Genomic DNA, 22285 nt, shown 5'->3' with positions numbered 1-22285 from the left:
CTCCCGGCCTGGGAGGGAGCCTAGGCCTGCTCCCAGGCCGGGAAGGGCAGGGGGAAGCTTGGCATCGCAGCGATCGCCGCGGTTCCAGGCTTCCTCCTCCTTCTCCCGGCCTGGGAGGGAGCCTAGGCCAGCTCCCAGGCCGGGAAGGGCGTGGGGAAGCTTGGCATCGCAGCGATCGCCGCGGTGCCAGGCTTCCTCCTCCTCCTCCCGGCCTGGGAGGGAGCCTAGGCCGGCTCCCAGGCCGGGAAAGAGGCGGAGGCTGCCCCTCATTGCGGCGATCGCCGCAAGGGGAAGCGGCCTCCTCCTCCTCCTGGCCTGGGAAGAAGCCTCGGCTGGCTCCCAGGCCGGGAAGGAGGCGGGGGCCGCTCCTCATCGCGGCGATCGCCGCAATGAGAACAGCCTCCGCTTCCTCCCCGGCTTAGGAGGAAGCCTGGGCCTGGCTCCGAGGCCGGGAAGGAGGTGGGGGCCACCCCTCATCGCGGCGATCGCCGCGGTGGGAAGCGGCCTCCTCCTCCTCGGCCTCGCGGAGGCCTTGAGGACCCCGCGGCCGGAGCGCCGACCGCGGAGCCGCCTCCAAGGCCTTGCTCGGGCCCGGGAGGGACCGTCTCCGCGGCTGGAGCTCCAACCGCGGAGAGCCTTCCCAGGCCTCAGCAAGGCCTTGGAGCCGCCGCGGGGCCTGAGGTGGCCGCGGTGGGCGGGGCCGTCCCGGTTTGGGCGCCAAACCGGACCGGGTTGGCACCGCCCAAACCGGGATTGTCCCGCCCCCTGGCGGGATATGGCAACCCTAAATAGACTAGAAAGCTGGGCCAAAGCTAACAAAATGAAATTCAACACCGAGAAATGTAAAGTACTGCACTTAGGGCAGAAAAATAAAATAGACAGATATAGGATGGGTGACACCTGGCTGAATGAAACTACGTGTGAAAGGGATCTAGGAGTCCAAGTAGACCACAAGTTGAACATGAGTCAACAGTACGATGCAGCAGCTAAAAAGGCCAACGCAATTTTAGGCTGCATCAATAAAAGTATAGTGTCTAGATCAAGACAAGTAATAATGCCACTCTATTCTGCTTTGGTCAGGCCCCACCTGGAATATTGTGCCCAGTTCTGGGCACCACAATTTTAAAAGGATGTTGAGAAACTGGAGCACATCCAGAGGAGGGCGACTAAAATGGTGAAGGGTCTGGAAACCATGCCCTATGAGGAAAGACTTAGGGAGCTGAGGATGTTTAGCCTGAAGAAGAGAAGGTTAAGAGGTGATATGATAACCCTGTTTAAATATTTGAAGGGATGTCACATTGGGGAGGAAGCAAGCTTGTTTTCTGCTGCTCCAGAGACTAGGACCCGGAGCAATGGATGCAAGCTCCAGGAAAAGAGATTCCAGCTCAACATTAGGAGGAACTTCCTGACTGTAAGGGCTGTTCGACAGTGGAACAAACTCCTTCAGAGTGTAGTGAAGTCTCCCTCCTTGGAGGTCTTTAAGCAGAGGCTGCATGGCCATCTGTCGGGGATGCTTTGATTTGGATTTCCTACATGGCAGGGGGTTGGACTGGATGGGCCTTGTGGTCTCTTCCAACTTTATGATTCTATAAGCCTTCCCTCCACCTGCTTTTTTCTCTTCTTCCTGTAATTGGAGCTTTCCCTCTTTTCTTTCCTTTTTCAATTTTGTTCCTCTTAGGCTATGAAGAAGAGTATCCACAGTACTAATCGTAACTACAATGTCACTTCTGGCCAGTGTTCTAATGATGACATCAAAGACAAAACAGTCACAGCAGAAAGCAGAGCATGGGCTCAATGCAGTAACATGGCTTCAACAAACTTGCTGCATGGAAAGAAATATAATTGTTAGAAGGCAGGATTAGCACTAGCAGCTGTCAGGGCAGATTAAGATGGTTGGAGCCCTGGAGCAGTTTAAAAATAAAATCTCCTTTCTGCATGTGTGCAACCTATTCTAGGAACCATTGCATATGAAATTAAAAAATAAATCATAGAATCGTGCCATGGGGAAGGACTGCAATGACAATCTAAAGCAAATCCCTTCCATTCAGGAATAGAAAGGTAAAGCACTCCACACAAATCACCATCCAAATTCTGTTTGAAGACCTCCAAGGAAGAAGAGTCCACCACCCTGTGAGCCAGTCTATTCTACTGTCAAACAGCTCTTAGGATGTTCTTCCTAATGTTAGGTAGAATCTATTTTCTTCCAATTGGAATCCATTGGTTCATGTCCCAGGGCCTATTCACACTACACAAATATAGCACTACTATTCCACTTAATAGCCATGGTTCCATTCTAAGGAATCCTGGAGTTTGTACTTTGATGAAGCACGGGAGCATTCTGGCTAAGAATTCAAAATGTCCCTCCCTGAACTCTCAGGACCTCATAAAATGAAACCTTGGCAATTAAAGTAGAGTAGCAGTGCTATAATTCTGCCTTCATGTATTAACCCATTTTCTGCAAATTCAGTGAGATGATCAGCCTGATTCCCTGCATTTTCTGCTCCTCAAATAAGTACCAATGAATTGTTGATGATAACAAAAACATCAGGAGATTCAGAAAGTGACTGAGGCATAAGAGGAAGTAAACTCATTTTTTTCCTGCACTGGGTCCCTAGCTAGTGTGCAAAGCCAATTAAGTTTTGCAAAAGACCATATTACATAATCTGAGCAAACAGAATATTTGTCAGCATGGAACCCAAACAATATGGTAAAATAGTTCATTGTAGAAATCAACAAACTGGAAAATGTGAAAGTGAAATAGTATATATTAAGTGATATATAAATCTGTAATTCCATATATTCAAGATGACAGAATCCGTATTTTGTGATATATGAAACTGAACCATTTTACAAAATAGATACTCTTCAACACACCAGAAAAGACATATGAGATATTGCATAACAGATGTGATGTAAGAGACTCTGGCAGTCATCCTATGGCATAATCTTCATGGAAGGTTACCTGTCATATTAAATTTTCTATAACATCCAGAACCCACAACACAGTGTTGCTCTAGTACATTCTGGCAGAATTCAATGGGAGGCAACTTTACAGATCCAGCTGTTGCCAGCTAAGCCCAGTGTGGTTGAACGGCCTTAATTAAAAATGTTGATGAGGCCCTAAGCTTTTGTGAGAGTGAGTAATATTTGCTGTATCTTTTCACTGGCACTGACTGCATGTTCCAACCATGATCCGGTCAGAAATGTTCTGAATGTACTTGTCTTCAGCAGAGGCCATTCATATGATCTCTATCATCTATCCACGGGTCTCTACCCAATCAAAGAGGACATCCAAGGCAGCAAGTGAAAGTTGGAAGTAACTTATCACATAACTAACTTATTTGCTACTTGGAAATTAATGCCTTCTTTTTTTCTAAATTTATTCCTTTCCCCCAATAACAAAGACATACCGAAATGTGTGTGTAAATAAAATCTGCATATAATTGTAGTATAGCGTAGTGCAACTTGGCTCCTTTTACAACATTGGCTGTTTGGGTTATTTTTAATGTTACAGAATGTGTGTGGATCTACTACTTAGGTGTGCTTTCATAGTAGCTAAAAAGTAACTTTTTAATTTTTTTAATTATGGGAAAGTCAAGAGCTACTTTTAAAACTGAACTATTAAAGTAACTATTTTAGGTACTTCAAAATAATTACTTTTTTAAAGTAACTTTCCAACCTCAAGCTACATGGCCCAAGATGTGCAGCAGAACTGGGTGACAGCGTTCCTGAACACATGCAAATATTCTCATATCAATTGCTCAAAGCTTGTCCAAATAAAAAAAGTTATATTCTAATTTCCAGACAGTACTTCATTTCTTAGTTTCAGAGGGCAAGCTTCTAAAGGAAAAGGAGCAAACAAAATATGGGAGGGAAAAACATAAAGAGCTAATCTCGCACTACAGATTTCATAAAACAAATGCCAACCATTTGAGAGAGTATAAAATGTTAGGGAAATGCCTTAGTTCTGCCCATTGATGATTTTGCTTATGATGTGAAAGAATGTTTGACTACTATCCTAAAATTTGTTCAAAGCCAAGTTCCAAATAAAAATTGACTAATACTAGCAATATTTCAAGAACAAAACAAAAACCTAAGTTTGCTGATTGGGATGTGAGGTCTAAATATCAGGTTTCATCAAAAATGGTTCAGAAATGTGTATTCCAGAGCAAAATCAAACAACACCAAAACTCTGAAGTTTTTGTTGACAGAAAAAAGAAACATTTTCCACAATCTTTATTTGATGTCATTAAATAACACACCAAGTTGGATGACTTTGCAGTCAAGCATGTGGATTTGAATGGCATAAAAGACAGACATGAAGACGGTGAATTACTTTATACTCATGGTTTTGTAAACTCTAAACACTGAAAGATGAAGACATAGCAGGTCCCCCAAAGCCTCCTTCATTTAATTCTAAGGTGATTATAAGAAGTTCAAGTAAATCTCACTTTTCTGAGCCTATCATGGTGGAAATCCGAATCATGTGTCTTTAAATACTAATCATATTTCATCACAAACTAAGACCATATAAAATACTGACATGCAATGAAATTTGTGATATCTATAATCAACAGCCAAAGCCACTTTTTACTTGCAGAGAGATAATTGGACAAGGCTCTCAAATGAAGAAAATTTCTAAGCAGTTATCATCGATCTGTTAGTTTGGTTTGCATGCTTTAAAGAACAAAGAGAAAGTAACTTTCCCCTAGATGTTTCCTATTACGTGAAATGGAGAAGGATGTGTAGTGATCCAATCTTTTAAGCAACAGCCGACATTGTGCGCAACAGCATGTCACCCGACACTTTGACAGGGGACAACAATAAAGAATAGAAAGCCTGTTGGCATTATGACAGAACAACAGTAGCAAAAGTAAGTCAGCCCATCGTCTGAATGGGGAACAATAAGCAGTTATGACGTGATGTAAATGAACATGCAAACAAAGTGTTCAGAAAAGCCTTTCTTTGTTTTTAAAAAAGGCCTATCTGCTTTTCTTGATAAACGCCCTGAACACAAAATGTCAGTGCCTGGTAGAAACATCTTTGGAATTAATATGAAAGTCTTCACATATCCCTAATTAAAAATGTGATTTGACTATTGAAGGTGTTTTAAAGTTTGATGAAGCACAACCATTAGAGTGGTAGTCAATCGCTTGCTGTTGTTGTCATGTTGTCGTCTATTGTTTCACATTACCCATTCACAGCCACTGGCGCCTGTCAAATTAGCCAATGTAATTCATTTTGGAAATCATTAGAGCCCAAATGCATTTTGACAAGGAAACGTGAGACATATAGGCAGAGAGGAAAAAATGGACAAAACAAGCAAAATTCGGTTCTGGAACATATATATTTTCTTGGAAACTGCAGACACTAACAGTGTCAACTTCCCCCATGATACAATTTACCATGACTATGAGTGAAGAATTAAAGCTTTTGAGATAGTATCTGGAAGATGCCGCTGATGGTAAAATGACTTTCAAGTCACTGTAGTTGAATTTTAAAGAGAATGAAATAAGGACTCATAAACACTCCAATTCAAGGCTATGAGGGATGGATATTAAATTGCTTAGCTAGCATATGCCTGCAAGTTTTACAATACAAATAAATAAACAAAAAAAGGAAGAAGTGTGGCCCAAGGCAGTTTACAAAAATCAATACACATTTGAATAAAAAAACATACCTGTTATCATTAAAAAATAATTAAATTATCTATACAATTGAAAACAAGCATCTCCTACAAAATGTCTGGAAAATAGTACAGAATAGAGCCAGTGTGACACAGTTATTTGAGCATCAGGCTATGACTCTGGAGACCAGGATTCAAATTCCTGCTCAGCCATTGAAACCCACTGGACAAGTCACTCTCTCTCAGCCTCAGAGGAAGGCAAAGTCAAACTGTCTTGGAACAAATCGTGCCAGGGAAATCCAGTAATAGGTTCCCCTTAGGGTTCTTGTAAGTCAGAAACTACTTGATGGCTCACATAAGCCCTTCCTTTAAAAACAGTCAGTTTCCAAAAGACTGACAAAATAAAAATGTCTTCATCTGCTCACAGAAGGACAAGTTGGGAGACAGTCTATCCTCTTTTGGAAAGAAGTTCCAGAGCCTGGGAGCAGGCACCTAGAAGGCCTTCTCTCATGTTCCTGCCAAATGTGCATATGAAGGTAGTAAGACTGGAGAAGATCTCAAAACCCAGGCAGGTTCATATGGAAGCATGTGGTTCATCAGACAGCCATGTTCTACATAGGATGTCATAGCACTTTGAATTTTGCCCTGAAACAGATGGATTGCCATAGTTAATGCAACAAGAATGTTGTGTACTCCCTGTATCTTGTTGTTGTTAGCTCCCTTCAAGTTGACCTCAACTCATGGCGACCCTGTGAAAACGATGTCTTCAAGCCCCCCTATTCTCTGTCTCTCTGCTCAAATGCTGAAGGCTCAGGTCTGTGGTTTCCCTGATTGAGTATCTCCATCTGGCATGCAGTCTTCCTCTCTTTCTACTGCCTTCTACCTTTTACCTTTCTACTGCCTTCCAACTTCTACCTTTCTACTGCCTTCTACCTTCCCCAGCACCACTGTCTTTTCTAATGAGTTGTGCCTTCTCATGATGTGGCCAAAGTACAACATCCTCAATCCACAAAAGCTCATGCTGCCAACTTCTTTCTTTCAGTTAGTCTCAAAGGTGCTACAAGATCTCTCTACATACTAACCTCAATGAAGTCATTGTGACTTCCATTGAGAGTTCAGGCATGATTTGTTCTAAGACCCAATTGTTGGCCTTTTGGGATATAAGAGAGCTCTTCAGGAAAGTAATTTAAGGTCCTAGTATTGCCTTGAGTCCCAGGGTCCCAGTTACCTTGAGGCTCAGTCCTAATTCTGGGGGAAATGTGTATAAATAAAGTTGTTGCTGCTCTTGTCATTTAAAGTATTTATGAATGCAGCTCTCCTTACTTCCTGAAAGAGAAAGGGGAAGAAATAACACCCCTCAAAACATCTCAAACATTATAAAGCAAAGATCAGTAACTAGCCTCCCAAAGGCCAAATTTGGCCTCCAGAAATCCACATGCTGGACTAGCCAAGGGTGCCAGAACATATGGAGTGGAGGAAGAAATGAAGTTCTATTATGTAGTCTTCTTTGGTTTAAGAAAATAAGACAAATATGACTCAAAAATGTTATTTTAAGTATTGGATCGGATCCTGAAACTACTTATCATCTTAGCATTATAATATGGAAGGAAGAGACTGACTATTTGGCTTTTTGCTGTCTTTTATTATTTTTATGTGCATTTAAGTCTTCTTCTTCTTATGGCAATCGTATCCTAGCTCTCAATTCAGCTCTGGCTGAATTACAAAGAGGTTTGCCACTGCCTTCCTCTGAGGCTGAGAGAGTGTGACTTGCCGAAGGTCACCCAATGGGTTTCCACAACTGAGTGGGGATTTCATGCATGGTCCTAGCCCAATACTCAAACCATTATACTATACTGTCTGTCTTATTTGGACATAGGAGACTAAAAATGGCTCCTCGCCAAAGGTCCTTCAAAGTGTTCTAGCTGCCCTGGTATATTTATTTGATGTTTCTGTTTATATCCTGTCATTTAGGATAATTCTTCAAGGGCATTTGATAAAGGATTTTAAAATACCATCAAATAATAAATCCTAAAACAATAAACCTGATATTACTGTTGTTGTGTGCCTTCAGGTCATTTTGACTTATGGTGACCCTAAGGCAAATTTATCACAGGGTTTTCTTGGCAAGTTTCTTCAGAGGGGGCTTGCTATTGCCATCTTCTGAGGGTGTGGCTTGCCTAGGCTCACTCAGTGGGTTTCATGGCTGAACAGGGATTTGAACCCTGCTCTCCAGAGTCATACAGAGGAGACCCTTTAAAGTCAACTGCTGAATAGTAAATCAGCATTTGCTAAAACTGCATTAATTGAATGAGTCAATTCTAGCTGTGATCAGCCATTGGATCTAGGCCCATATGATGAAAATATGCAAAACAAAGGTCTTCCTAAAGATGCCCTCCCATCACATCTTGACTAAATCTAATTTTAAAGACCATCCCAAATTTTTAAAAAATCCTTAAAAGTAGAGAGAAGGGAGGTTTTCCAGCTTCCCCCAATGAAACAAACACATTGTCTGGATGCCAATGCAATAAATGGTCCAGGATTACACACCCACCAAATGAGTGTGATTCACTGGGGAGAAAACCACAGGACCTAACACAAAGACCTTAAAAACAAGCTAGATCCATGTGGATGGGGACATTTTTTAGAGAATCAATCTCTGGCTATACATACTTAAAGATCAAAAACAGCACCTTAAACAGTACTTAGCCGGGAAACAAATCAGTAACTACCTCAGACTGTGGACACTGGCAGCTTTTCCGCACTCCAGAAATAAAGCAGTTTGACACCACTTTGATTGTTATGGTATCATCCTGTGGAATCCTGAGATTTGTAGTTTGGTGAGGTATTCAGCATGGTCTGTCAGAGACCTCTGATGAATCGCCAAACTACAAATCCCAGGATTCCGTGGGATAGAGTCATGGCAGTTAAATTCGTGTCATACTGCTTTATTTCTGCAGAGTGGATATGCCCTGGATATCATTTGATTCAGTTCTTCCTACCATCATCCTAGGCTGCATTTGCACTGTAGAAATAATGCATTTGATACTGCTTTAACTGCCATGGCTCAGTGCTATGGAATTGTGAGATTTGTAGTTTGTTCTCAGCTCTCTGGCAGAGGAGATGAAGGCAAAATGTCTCACAAAAATACAGATTCCAGAATTCCACAGCACTGAGCCAGGGCAGTTAAAGCAGTGTCAAACTGCATTATTTCTGCAGTGCAGAAGCAACCCTAGTGACCAACATTTTAAGCCAAGAGTCAGTCTGAGTTGTATTTCAGAGCAACTCCACACAGAGAGAACTCACTAATCCAGTCTAGATATCATAGTTGCATTAAGAAGTAAGACTAGTTCTGCTTCTATGTATTTATTTCCAGCATTTGCATACTGCTTTTTAGTTTAAAAATCCCAAAGTGGTTCACAATTTTAAAACACACTTGCAGGCACACATTTTATTAATCAGTGGCTAAACAGATAAAATACTATTACAATAAAGACAGGAAAATCCATAAAAAGCATGAATGGGGGGGGGGGGAACCTGGATAATTAATGGCAGAAGCATCCCGCACTGGAACCTGCATTGCAAATTATTTCTGCGGATAAGATCACATCTGGTGGATTAGCCAAAGCCCCAAGAAAATATTCCTGACCACAGACAGAGGCAGTTGTAACACCATTCATAAAAACTAAAATGAAAGAGAGCCCCAGGCACTGAAGAGCAAATATTTACAAAACACAGTGTGTTTGGGCTGGTGTACTGTTGAACAAGCAATTTCAAGCCTAGTCTCTCCACACTGTAACCAAACAATGGCTCTTTCTTGTCCTGTTGAAGGTCTCCTTCCCTTTCTTATTACTGGGTCAAGCCAATGTGTAACTCAGGGAGCAATCCCATTATCAAACATTGCAAATACATTCTTTCAAGGGAAGGAAGTTGCTGAAAGATTTCAGAATTTTTTTGGAGTTTTAACATTTATTTTATGTACCACTTTTCTTCAGGATGACATACAGTGGTGCCTCGGGTTACGAAATTAATTCGTTCCGCGGCGCCGTTCGTAACCCGATACATTTCGCAACCCGAAAAGGCTTTCCGTTAGCGCTGGAAGCCTATAGCATTTGAATTTTGCGCCGAAATTAATTTCGTAACCCGAAAAATATTTCGTAACCCGGAACAGTTTTTTCCAATCCAACTTTTTCGTATCCCGGAAATTTCGTAACGCGGTCATTTCGTATCCCGAGGCACCACTGTATATTATTTTGATTTGTTTTTGGTGCCCAGTTTAGTTTTGAACCAAAAACAAATTTCACTGGCTGATGACTGACCTCTGCTAGAAGAAGAATGGCAGTATAGTCCTGTTCATTCGCCTGGGACTCTCAGCAGGTTTTGTGCTATGACTGATATGTTGGCAGCAAGCAACCAAGAAGGGGATCAAAATACAAGGTGCTTCACTTGGTGGCTCCATTCCTTCCTGGAGGGACAAACTCAGAAGGTGGTGCTGAGGGACTCCTGCTTGACACTCTGGCCCTCAGGGTTCTGTATTGTCCCCTGTGCTATTTAACATGTACATGAAACTGATGGGAGAGGTCATCTGGGATTTGGGGGTGAGGTGGCATCAATATGCAGATGATACTCAACTCTACTACTCCTTTCCACCTCAATCCAAAGAGGCTGTCCTGGTCTTAAACCAGTGTCTTGTATCACTAACGGACTGAATGAGGGCAAACAAATTGAAACTTAATCCAGACAAGATAGAGATGCTCCTGGTCAATCAGAAGGGAGATCACAGAATAGGGATCCAGCCTGTGTTAGATAGGGTTACACTTAGGGTTGCCATAACCCGGCCCCCCCGTGACCAGCACGCTTTTGGGGGGCCCCTCCCGGTCACGGTCCGGTTTGGGCCCCCACCTGTGCCTGGTCCCCTGTTTGGGGGCCCGCTCCGGCCATTGCCGCTGCCGCTAATGCGACTGCTGCGGCGCCAACCCACCTCCTCCTCCAGCTCTGCCTTCCTCCTCTTCCTCGCCTCCAGGGTGAGGGCTTGAATGCCACCCAGGCCTCTGCTTCTTCCACTCTTCCTCCTCTTCTGGTTTTGACCAGAAAGGGAAGCACATTTCTGCCATCTGTCTAGGAATAATGCCAAATGTCCTCCATTTTTATCATGCCTAAGAATCATGCATTTATATGATTTTTTAAAAAAAAACATCATTTTTTGCGTGTCCTCCATTTGAAGATTTTGTCCTACGTTTGTCCTACATTTGTCCCAGTTCGGAGGTCCTGACTTATGGCAACCCTAGTTACACTCCCCCTGAAGATGCAGGTGTGCAGTTTGGGGGTAGTCCTGGGCTCGGATCTGAACCTAGAGGCCCAGGTCACTGCAGTGACCAGGAGTGCTTTTGCACATTTAAAACTTATGTGCCAGCTGTGCCCATTCCTTAAAATTATGGATTTGGCCTTGGTGGTAGATGCCTTCATGATATTCTGTTTGGAATACTGTAGCACACTCTACGTGGGACTGCCTTTGAAGAGTGTTCAGAAACTTCAGCTAGTACAAACAGCTTCTGCCAGGCTGTTAACAGGGGCAGGTTACAGAGACCAGACAATGCCACTCCTGAAACAGCTCCACTGGCTGTCAGCTTGTTTCTGGGCACAATTCAAAGTGCTGGTTATGTCCTATAAAGCCCTATATAGCCCAGGTCCATGCTATTTGGCAGACTGTATTTCTGTGTATGAACCAATCCGGGCTCTGTGATCCTAGGGAGAGGTCCTTCTCTCTGTTCCACAAACATCACAAGCACAGTTAGTGGGGACATGAGAGTGCCTTTTCTATGGCTGCCCTTAGACTGTGGAACTCCTTTCCCAGGGAGGCCAGAATGCCCCCTTCCTTGTTATCCTTCCTTCAGCAAGCTAAGATCTACCTTTTTAGGCAGGATTTTAAAACAGAAAGTTTTAAAAGTGTGGTGTGGCATTATATTGTTTTAAAGTATTTTTAACATTTCAATCTTTTTAATTGTGCTTTATTCTTTTAATATATAACTTATTTTAATACTATCATAATCTAATTCTATTTTAATGTACTATTTTTGTATGTTTTTAATTGTACCATTTTTTAATTTTGTGAGCTTCCCTGAGTCCCAGTTTTGGGAAAAGTGTGGGATATAAATAAATATAATAATAATAATAGTCCCATTCCTCAAATCCAACTGTAATGCTACAGTAATGCTACACAGGGCTCTATTCCCATCCTCTTAATAACCATTGCTACCATCACTACTATCCATTTTTGGACACCTTTTTTCTTAAAGATATCTTACAGATAAAACACAGAAAAGTAAACAATAAAGCTAATATATAACAATCTATAGCTTTGTACTTCTCTTCCAAACAGCCATTTTTAGGCTTTTTCTGCACCTAATTGCAATTAATTGTTCATTTATGAATTAGGTTTTTCAAGATTTGGAAGTACTGTATGATGTTATGACTATGTTGAAGTTAATGCATTCTCTCTTTCCTTTTCAAACACAGGTGAACCTACAGGTTTACTTTTTATATCAGTGTCTTGAATAAGTAATAGTCTGGATAAGGGTGAATAAAACAAAGTTTAAAGCTTACATCCTGACAAGACAAAAATATTATTAGTCAGTATTCGCTTGTGCTTCATTTGGATTGGGCTGCTCTTCTACGAAAGGACCAAGTTTGTCATTTGGAGGTGCTATTAGACCCAACCTTATCCCTGGAGTCACATGTGTCCTTAAAAGCATAAAGCACCAGTTAAGAGTGCTGAACCAGTTCTAACACTTAAAAGATACTAAAATGTGCTTCAAATCCATCTCTGGAATGAAGCAAAACTGAAACAGATATGATATAGGGAAATGATAAAGATTTTACATGGCTGGATGTTTGTTTGTTTATGTTTTCTTTGTTTGTTTTAAGTAAAGCCAGCTATGGGACAAGCAGATCCAAGCTGGGATTCCAATCTACACTGTATGCAATACCTTGGATGTGTATGCCCCTCCCCCCGGGGAACAGTAGCATGCATGCAGTGGTAGCAAGAAGATTTGGATCAAGAAATATAGTAACCATCTTCTCTCCTAGTATAACAGCCCTAATCTGATTCAGCCAGCCCAGACAGACTGATTGATTTGATGAAGGAGCTCCACTCCAACAATGGATTGCCTCATATTTGTCTAATTTAGCTCTCACCCAGAAATCTTCCCCCATTTCACAGATATATTATTCTTACATTTGCTGGAACCTCCCCAGTCTATAAGTGGAGCCCCTTTTTTATGAATCAAAACTAAGAGCCTTACCTTATCTTTGTTTTCAGAGCCAGATGCTTCTAGCTTGGTCCGGATCACAAAAGGTGTGGATAGCCTCAGGAGGACTCGTTCAAATGTGGCACCAATCTTTGGAGAAACAATTTCAAAGCAGTCTTCGAACTTCAGCATCTTGTGAGCATCACACCTGAGCTGCTTCCTAAGTCCTTCTCCTAGCTGCAGCACCAGCATGCTGGGATCAAACATCAGGTGGAAGGGGAAAGCTCGGCAAAAAGTGTTGATGCTTATCCTCAGATCTGCAGGGGACTGGGATGTCCCCAGTGGAAGTGGTTTTGTGATATTTGCATTTTCACGCTCTTTGATAATAAAAGTGAGACAGCTGCAGTTGCCTGGGTTTGAGTCCTCTGCACACAATTTATCATTTGTAATCTGCTCCACTTCCACTTCAAGTTGGTAGATCTTCCTTGCCGCTGCCTTAACCATACCAACCATGGCAAAAGCAACAATTTGATGAGGGTGGAAGTAGTGGAGCATAAGGTTGCCTTCAGCGAGCTCTTTGCATAGGAAAGAAGATGATTCCAAAGTGGCCTGCCTTCCAATTGAAGCCCTGATGTGCTCCAGCAAAGCATCAAAGCCGTTAAAGAAATCTTGCAAAGTGCCACCCACTGCTCGGAGCACCCGCTCACTTTCATCAAAGCAGATATTGAAGAATTCTGCCCCAAATTTCTCTTGCAGTTCTTCAAACTTCAAGCCTGCATGCCAATGGAGAGGTACACATCAGTACTGGACCATTGTTGCATAACAACAGTGCTAAGAAAGATGGGGATGTGATGGAATGGAAAGAGGCACTACAGTTGACCTTCCACATTTGCAGCTTTGACTTTTGAAGATTTGATTATTTGTGGATTTGATTAATATGTTCTCTCTAGGAATCTCTAGGTCCTCCAACACAACTCTGTGGGATGTTGACCACAGAGTTGTGCTAAAGAACCTAGAAATTCCTAGAGAAAGCACTTCTCTAGACATCTGTAGCTTCTCCAACATGATTCTATGGTCAATTTCTGGCTGATATTGATCACAGAGTTGTACTTGAGGACTTATATTTTCATAGAGAGGTATTCTCTCAGGTACAAAGAAAAGTGTTTTTTATATATATATTTGTGGTTTTTCCACATTCATGGGGGGTCATTTACCCCTAACCCCAGCGAATGTGGAGGGCCAACTATAACTTGTTATGTCTGTAAGAGATGTTTGGCAAGCCTGTGCCTACTTTCTGAGGAATCTGGATTATAGCAAACTGTTGAGGAATATGGTTCTAAGTATAGCCAGGAGCCCATAGATTTGGAGACTCTCCAAATGGAACTTGGGCTGGAGTGTTACAATTCCCTACTCTACTCCCTAGTCTAAACCCACAAGGTTATCTGTTATTACCTCCTGCTGCCATATCAGAACTTCTTCCACTCACTTCTTTCAGCCCTTATCACACTGTTATAGCACTGTTATTCCACTTTAACTGCTATGGTGGGCTGCCTCTGTGGAATCTTGGGATTTGCAGTTTAAGGAGGGAAATTTAGAATTCTCAACCTGAGAATTCTTTAGGCCTCACCAACCTGCAAATCCCAGAATTCCACAGGAGGCAGCCATAGCAGTTAAAGTGGAATAAAAGTGCTGTAACAGTATAATGTGGTTTAGTGTCAGACAGTTTCCCTCAGGTACATTAACTGCTTATCTCAAGTCTGTAATATACAATGAACATCAGGGCTGGCCCTACCATCAGGGAGAGAAAAGCAGATGTTTCAGGTAGCAGGGTTTGGTTATCACAAAAGGACAGCAAAATATATTTACTTCATTTTTACTTTAACATTGCTGCCAGGGATGGGAAGAGGCACTTATGGGATTTTCTGCCCCATGGGACAAAATAACTTGGCTGACTCTGGATCCTCAGCAGCCTGAGTGGGGAAGCACCATTTGAGCATGTGAAACAGCCATTATTGTTGTTTGCCTTCATGTTATTTCTGAGTTATGGGAACCCCCAAGGTGGCTGTGTCATGGGGTTTCCTTGGAAGTATTTGCTCTCAGGGGGCTTGCCTTTGCTTTCCTCCAAGACTGACAGTGTGACCTGCTCAAGGTCACCCAGTGAGCTTCCATGGCTGAGCGGGGATTTGAATTCTGGTTTCCTAAGTCATACACCACACTGGCTCTCCAAACCCTTGCACTTGTGAATCAATCACACTAGGGGACTCAGAAAGGAGTCCAAATACCTTTGCCTTTCTCCCACATCACCAGCTACTAGTTCTCTAATACTGTTCGGGGGGAGGGGGAGATTCCCAAGGTGTAGATAAGATAATGTGAGAGGGTGAAATAAGAGATTTTACCCCCAAGCAAGTATTCTGCTCCCCCATGAAATTACAGTTTGCAAGACCTGAGCAGGACTGTTGATGACAAGGTGACTTATATGTCTCTCTTTCATAGGGCCACCATAAGTTAATGTCAGCTTGATGGCAGTTAACAACAATGACATTTTCTTCTTTTCTCAAAATTTCTAGCACTGAAATAACCTAAAACTTCAGTTGACCATTTAGAAAATACAGTTTAGGCATCCAAAGAAAAGGGGGCAAGCAAAATTATCAAGGGAATGATAACAACGCACATATAAGAGTTCTAGACTGGAACTATTTTCAGTGTCTGACTCTGCTATGATAGAAAATTTCATGGGAGGGGTAGAATTCTTAGGTGGAAAAGCAATGCCCTTATCCCCCACCCAGCTCCACTCGTGAGCACTACCCACAAGCACAATTATCCTGAAAGACATGCCAGCAAGGCAGCTATTAGAATGGTAACAGTACCTGTAGATTATACCACTTGTTTGAGAAGCTCATATTTGGCCTTTTCAAACTCTCTTCCATACACGCCTGGGCTTTTTGATTAACAAAAAGGTCACAATTCCAAGAACTCACATTATTAAAGAAGAGAACACAGAATGCCAACCTGCAGTACATATTGACTTGCTTGGGTAAACTGTTACCTTAGAAGGTGTCTGTATGAGGACAGCAGCCTGTGTTAAAATGATTGCTAATAATTTGCATTTCTCCAACCCTTTCTGGGGGAGGGGAGGGTCTTTTAAGGATTTTATCCTTCAGTCACAGTTTTCTCTTAGGGTGACCAGGATTTTTCTCTGCTAAGCAGAAGCAGCAGCAGCAGCAGCAGACTTCTACTCATTCGAAAGCTGAGTTTCCAAAGAACCACCAAAAAAATAACTTGTCAAAATACCTTTGACATTTGCAGGTGATCAAGGCAGCCTCTTCCCTAATGGGGTAAGAGATGCTGGGAAGGTTTTACAAAAGACCAATTTCCATGGAGATTTTCCATCCACTCTCTTTGGCTGTCAAACATCACTGACTTTAAAGTAATGATTTCATAAAAAGATGCAGGATGTGGCACCACATGGAATAGGGCTAGACAAAGGTGGGTGGAGGAGTTGTATAACCACAGATTTCAGAGACATAGGACTGGCTCTACTATTTTACAGGGTTAAGTGATTGTCTTGGTAAAGGTATCATGAAATCATGTATGAGCAACAAGTGGTTATTTACTTTATTATTATTATTATTCTGTTTTTACTGCTATAAATGGCAAGAGGTGCTTGTGATATTTCTGTTTTATGTGACACAATAACACATCTGGCTTTGGCTATTATTCATTTTCAATCAGCAAAACATCACAGAAATACTGGAGTTTATCACACAGGGCAATAAACTGCAATAACACCAAGCCAGAACTCTCCTTGGCAGCCAAGATTGTCAAACTCAGGCTGTCGTACTTTGGCCACATAATGAGTGGACATGGATCACTAGAAAAAAAAATAATGCTAGGAAAGATAGAAGGGAGAAGAAGGAGGGAAAGACTGTAAGCAAGTTGGATGGATTCAATCAGGGGAGTCACAGGCATAGGTTTCAGGGACTGAGCAGAGCAGTGGGGTATAGGGAGTCACGGAGGTGTCTTGTCCATAGGGTTGCCATGGGGTTGACTCAAGGGCAGTTAACAACAACAAGAAGAAAACATCTGGTTAATAGTGTCTTTTGTTGGAACTTTTCACATGATGTCACCCCCTTTCTATTGTTACCTCAGCTGAGACCATCTGGCATAGGTATCTATTCATCCATGCAGAACCTCTGTGAATGACCTCCTTTCCCACCTTGGTGTGCTAGCATTTGAAGTGCAATAAATCAATTGTGCTTTAATCCTAATTTTGGGCTGCTTGTGTTTTGGCTTTAGATGTTTCTCGCACTGTGCTTGCCAGTGATCAGGAACAAAGGAGCTTTGATTCAAGCAGACAACATTAATTCCTAGTAGATTAATCATTTTAATCTGTTATCGATTAGTTTACCATCCAGGGGGTATTTTAAAAAAAAGATAACAGTCCTTTTAATTTATATTTATTTGGGGGAGGGGTGTTGGTGTGTGTGTGTGTGCATGTGTGCCAAACTAGGCACACACAGGGCAATACTGGGTGGGCAGTGCCAAATGCTACATGTGATAAGGTATTAGTGTGAAGGAAGGCTATAATGCCAGAAAGATTATGAAGGTGCAATAAAGGAGAGAACAGTCCGAACTGCACAGTGATTTTGAGAAGAATGCAATTTTATTGTGAGAACAGCCTAGTGTGATAAAGTCCATTGTTTGTGAAGTGCAGAAGATATTTTTAAAGAAGCTGTTACTAGATGTCCATTTCCTCATTGAAGTGGTTCATGAGTGAAAGCTTCTGTGCTACATACATTCACATACATGGGGAGGGGGAAGAAACTGGAAATAACTACAGATTTGATAACATTTAGATACATTGTATCCTACCACTAGTCACTGTTTATGGTATAATCTGAATCAGTGTTCCTGGTACATTAATTAAATTATAGGTGTCTCTTTGTCTCCACTGTATGTACAAGACCGAACTGAGTATCCATTGGGACACACAACCTTTACTTTAAAATGCCTTGAGGTCAAGGAATCAAAGACTTTTGGGTGGACATCAATCATAGTGAAGTTCAATGGCATGATTCTTAATATATACAGACGACCCACCATATCTGCAGATTCCTCATCCATGGATTCAACCATACATGGCTTGAAAACAGTCAAATATATATATAAATTCCAAAAATCAAGCATTGATTTTGCCATTTTATATAAGAAACACCATCAATAGGACTTGAACACCCATGGATTTTGATATTCACAGAAGGTCTTAAAACCAAATCCCAGCAAATACCAAGGACTTACTGTATAGTGATGTGGGGCAGATTTCTTTTTCCCTCTCTAAAATAATAACATTTCTAAAACTATTAATTCGAGGGCACTGGCATGGATTTGGGCAAGATGACCACTGGGATACCTTCCAACCTATGATTCTGCCTGAATAGTGTCACTGCCCTATTCCTTCTGATGCCAAGGCTCATTATACCCAAGACTGGCTCCTAAGACATAAAAGAAATCCTACAAGTATCTCTCCCCAGCAATTCAATAGTGCCATAACGCTAAATTAAATATCTCTCTGCTGTCCTCCAAGGGCACCCAAAATTTGCTGCCCAAGGCAGCTATTTCACTTTGCCTAAGGACAGAGCTGGCCTTGAATCTGATCCAACAACTTTTCATATTGAATACTAGCCAGAAGCACTTTGTACATCTGCATGCCAGGATGTGATCAGGTTTGCTGCCATTGGTATGAAGGACTGAAATATCACATCATTGTATGTAGGTCAAACCTGACATAAAATAAGAGGCAAATAGTCTCTTAACATTCCTATGTGGGTAGGTTTTTTTAAAATCACGCAAACCTGGTTTTATTTGGGGGTGTGGAGTTGTTTTAGATTTTTAGATTTTGTATTAATTTCTGTATGCCTTAAATTTTAATTTCATAGTGTTTTAATTCATTTATTTCAATTCTTTTAAAAACATTTTATTAAATGTGCTTTTATATTGTGAGCCACCTTCAGTCCCCTTTTTGAAGAAAGGTGGCATAAAAATAAAATAAAATATCGGCTCTAGGATTCTAGTTTAAGCCTTTCAAAGACTGCCTGTTTGGCTAGTAGACATAACTTTCACATGCAGTATAGCGAGAAGCCATGGTATTGTTGCAGATTATGTCTAGACTGAGAATACCAAGGAGGAAAGAAGTATGTAGAACCCAGTCTTTTTTCTCTAGTATTTTCTTTTCATCTAAATGGAATAGAGAGTTGCTTTAGCCAAGGGTGGGTTGTGGGTTGTTTTTTTTAGGAAGTAATGTCCTTCATTTTTTTTCTATTGCAATATATATTTCCTACGGACATGATTTAGGTACTTTGTATAATATAAATATTCAGCAGCCCCTATGATATCAGTAGAATCCCCACAGGGCTACAAGAATCATTATATAATCTGGATGGCTCATCGTCCTATGAATTTGCCTGGTTTTCACTAATTAAAAAGTTTCATATGCAGAGGGGGAAACAGCAGGTTTGGAACCCCATTCCAAGGGACATTTGGGTTATTTAAGTTGTGACCCTCTCCACTGTCCTTCTGCTGATAGACAAAGCTCTTTTTATTCAAATGTGTGGAGTGGAGGTTGGGGGTTGAAACTGAATGGCTGCTGTGGAAAAGGCTTTTAATAAGTGGGTGCTGTGTCTTTTAAACTAAATTGCTTTCAGACTGCTTTTAATTCAGATCTGTGATGATATACTATAATTTGTTTCAGTGGTTTTAATATGACAACTGTGTTCATATTCTGACTAGTTTTTCTTTTTAATTTTGTTGTACGACATCTTGGATCCCAGTTTTCAGGGAAATGTGAGTTTTAAATGGAATAAAAAAAGACACAAGGTATGGCAGGAGTGGGAAACATGTAGTTCTTCAGATGCTAGTGGACTTCAGCTTCCAGCAACTCTAGCCAGCATGGCCAGTAATGAAGAATGCTGGGGCTTACAGCTCAGCAACACCTGGAGGGCCCTTTGACTCCAAACCCTGCTTAATTCTCAATGCTGCTGAATTAAATAGTGCTATTTAATGTCCAGAGGATTATAGCCTTTAAGGCAAGGATGAGCACCTCTGATCCCTGCATGGGATTTTGTGTGAGCTGTACTGTGTCAACGTGGCCATCTTTTCCATTGCCAGGAGTTACATTGTGGTCATTTCTGGGAATCTCCACGCCAACATTTAACCACGAAACTGCCCCCAAATGTGCGTTTTTTTCAGTTGAAAAGAGCATCTGTGGCCAAAAATACATCAGAGTCGGAGGGGCACAAGGTGCAAGGGCAACATGGGAAACCCCCACCCACCCCAAAAGGTTATGGTCTGCATGATTCCCATCCCTATGTTAAAGGGAACACATCACTTGTGTTCACCCATAAAGTAATGCAATCCAGGCTTCCATATTATACGGTGGAACACTCAATGGAAGTTACTTTATTACCTGTCTTTCATTGCCTTCTGTCCCTAGTCCCACATGGCCAAGGAGAATGGTCTTTGCCTACACTGAGATCCCTCCAGACCATCTTAACTGACAACAGAAGTAACATCTGAGTCAAAATGTAGGCCCTTGTCTCTAACATTGTCACTTTTCTTCTCCTGTATGAATTTTAACCTCTTAAGAAGCCAATGAAGCTCTGAAAGCTTTCATAATGTATTTTGTGCATTTTAGTTGTCCCCATAAAGGTATCAGTTTTGTAGATTTTGATTTTGTTATACAAAGTATTTGATGAATTCTTGGCATCAGTCAGAATGTGATCCTCATGTTACATATCAGTTTGTGGCGGCTGTAAAACATATTTGCACAGTCTCTCTGAATGCCAACATAGCCAAATATGTAGATGATATGTTAATTTGACCTATGTTTTATTATGATACAATGTTTTTCATCCAGATCTTGTTTGTAACAGCTGATAGTCATACACAATAAATATTTTACTAAACTGTTACTACAGCTTGACACTCCACTTGCAGCCATTATTTACTAGGGAACTCAGGCTGAAGTAGATAAATGTGGGGGAGGTCTCTGTGTAAATGGGGGGGGGGGAGAATAGATTCATGATATTGGCTCTTGATTTACAAATTGTTTGTAAATTTGAAGGAACCCATTATTACATCTATATTGGACCATCTCTAAATAACTGGCAAGCCTTTATAGACTATCTAGCTAAGGAAAAGGGAAACATTGTAACTGTAGGGTTTGATATATAAAAAGGAAATCTTTTCAGTATTGAATACTGTAATACAAGGAAATAATTTGTACTATAAGGAAAGATAGTTATTATGGTAGGTGCAATTTAGAGAGGAAGAACAGTAATTATAAATTGATTTACTGCACTCAGTGAAGAGTGGGAACTCATTTTAAATGGGTGATGAGGGTAGGGATAAGGTTTGGTGTAATTTTGGCTTGCTCGTTTCTGTTTTGTTTATTGTATATTGTTATATATCTTGTTTAGGTGGATATTGTTTTACTGTTTGTTTTTGGTTTTCAACTGGAAAAATTAAAAAAAATTAAAAGAAAAAATAAAATTGTGATCCAGAGCCTACTCTGGAGCCTGGATCCCACTGCAAGCAACAGAAACAGAGCTCCAGAAATTCAGAGGCTCTTGCTTGAAAACAGTAGAGGTTGATTGCTCCAATGTCAGTGGGGCTGTGAATCTACTCTGGGTTTTAGACCAAACTTTAAAGGTGCAGTTTGAGATGGGGATAGAGTTCAGCAGCTTGAATAGCACCAGTAAAGTTTGGACTAAAGGCCATAGCAGATTCACCACTCACACACAATTCCCACTAATGTGAAAACTACAAGTGGCCACTTGTTGGGGACCTTTCCTTTTCAATGACTGACAATTTTTTTTGTAGAAGACTTCTTCTATTAGTTGAACTACCCAGTCCAGTTAATCTTTTTCAGCCAGTATCATAGTTGTCTGCATTCTATCTCCAAGCAAAATAGCCAAATTCAACCTATGAAAGAGTATATGCCAGTTGCTGAGGCACCAAGATGTCATGTTGCTTACAGAAATCTTCTGTTTCTATTGGAATAGGACTGGGGGGAAATAATTTGGTTATACATGCACTTGCTAAAATGCACACACAAAAGGAAAGGGGTCTTCCAGGATATTTGTAAACACTGACAGACTCCTCACACAGCTTTTGACACACTATAAAGTGTGAAAATCACAAATCAAAATGAAAACTTGTTCTTGTTACTTTTAAATTCCTGGAAAAGCACTGATGGCGCAGTCCGCCAGGATTTTCTTTCCTTAGAGAAACTGAAGAGCAGGAAATATGCAGTCTATTGGGACCTGCTCCTACTTGCTCTTATGTAGGCAGACACTGGAACAGAGGTCACTGCCTTCAGTTGATTCATACCATTTTTATATATGCTCTGTCTGCCACG

At 41.3% G+C, this 22285-nt stretch overlaps 1 protein-coding gene across 1 annotated transcript in view; it reads right to left on the bottom strand.

Moving 5' to 3' along the window:
• GUCY1A2 (guanylate cyclase 1 soluble subunit alpha 2) overlaps nucleotides 1–22285 on the bottom strand; it is a 263827-nt gene that overhangs the window by 202993 nt on the left and 38549 nt on the right. The window contains exon 4 of the mRNA XM_089508245.1: nucleotides 12925–13643. Within this exon, the coding sequence (XP_089364371.1) occupies nucleotides 12925–13643 (719 nt within the window). The remainder of the gene's footprint in view (nucleotides 1–12924; nucleotides 13644–22285) is intronic.

Source organism: Sceloporus occidentalis, unplaced genomic scaffold (genome assembly GCF_023333645.1).
Source record: "Sceloporus occidentalis isolate IW3139 unplaced genomic scaffold, rSceOcc1.0.p SCAF_2, whole genome shotgun sequence".
Taxonomy (NCBI): domain Eukaryota; kingdom Metazoa; phylum Chordata; class Lepidosauria; order Squamata; family Phrynosomatidae; genus Sceloporus; species Sceloporus occidentalis.
Note: the sequence above shows the minus strand (reverse complement) of the source record. Positions and strands in the feature narration are given on the sequence as shown.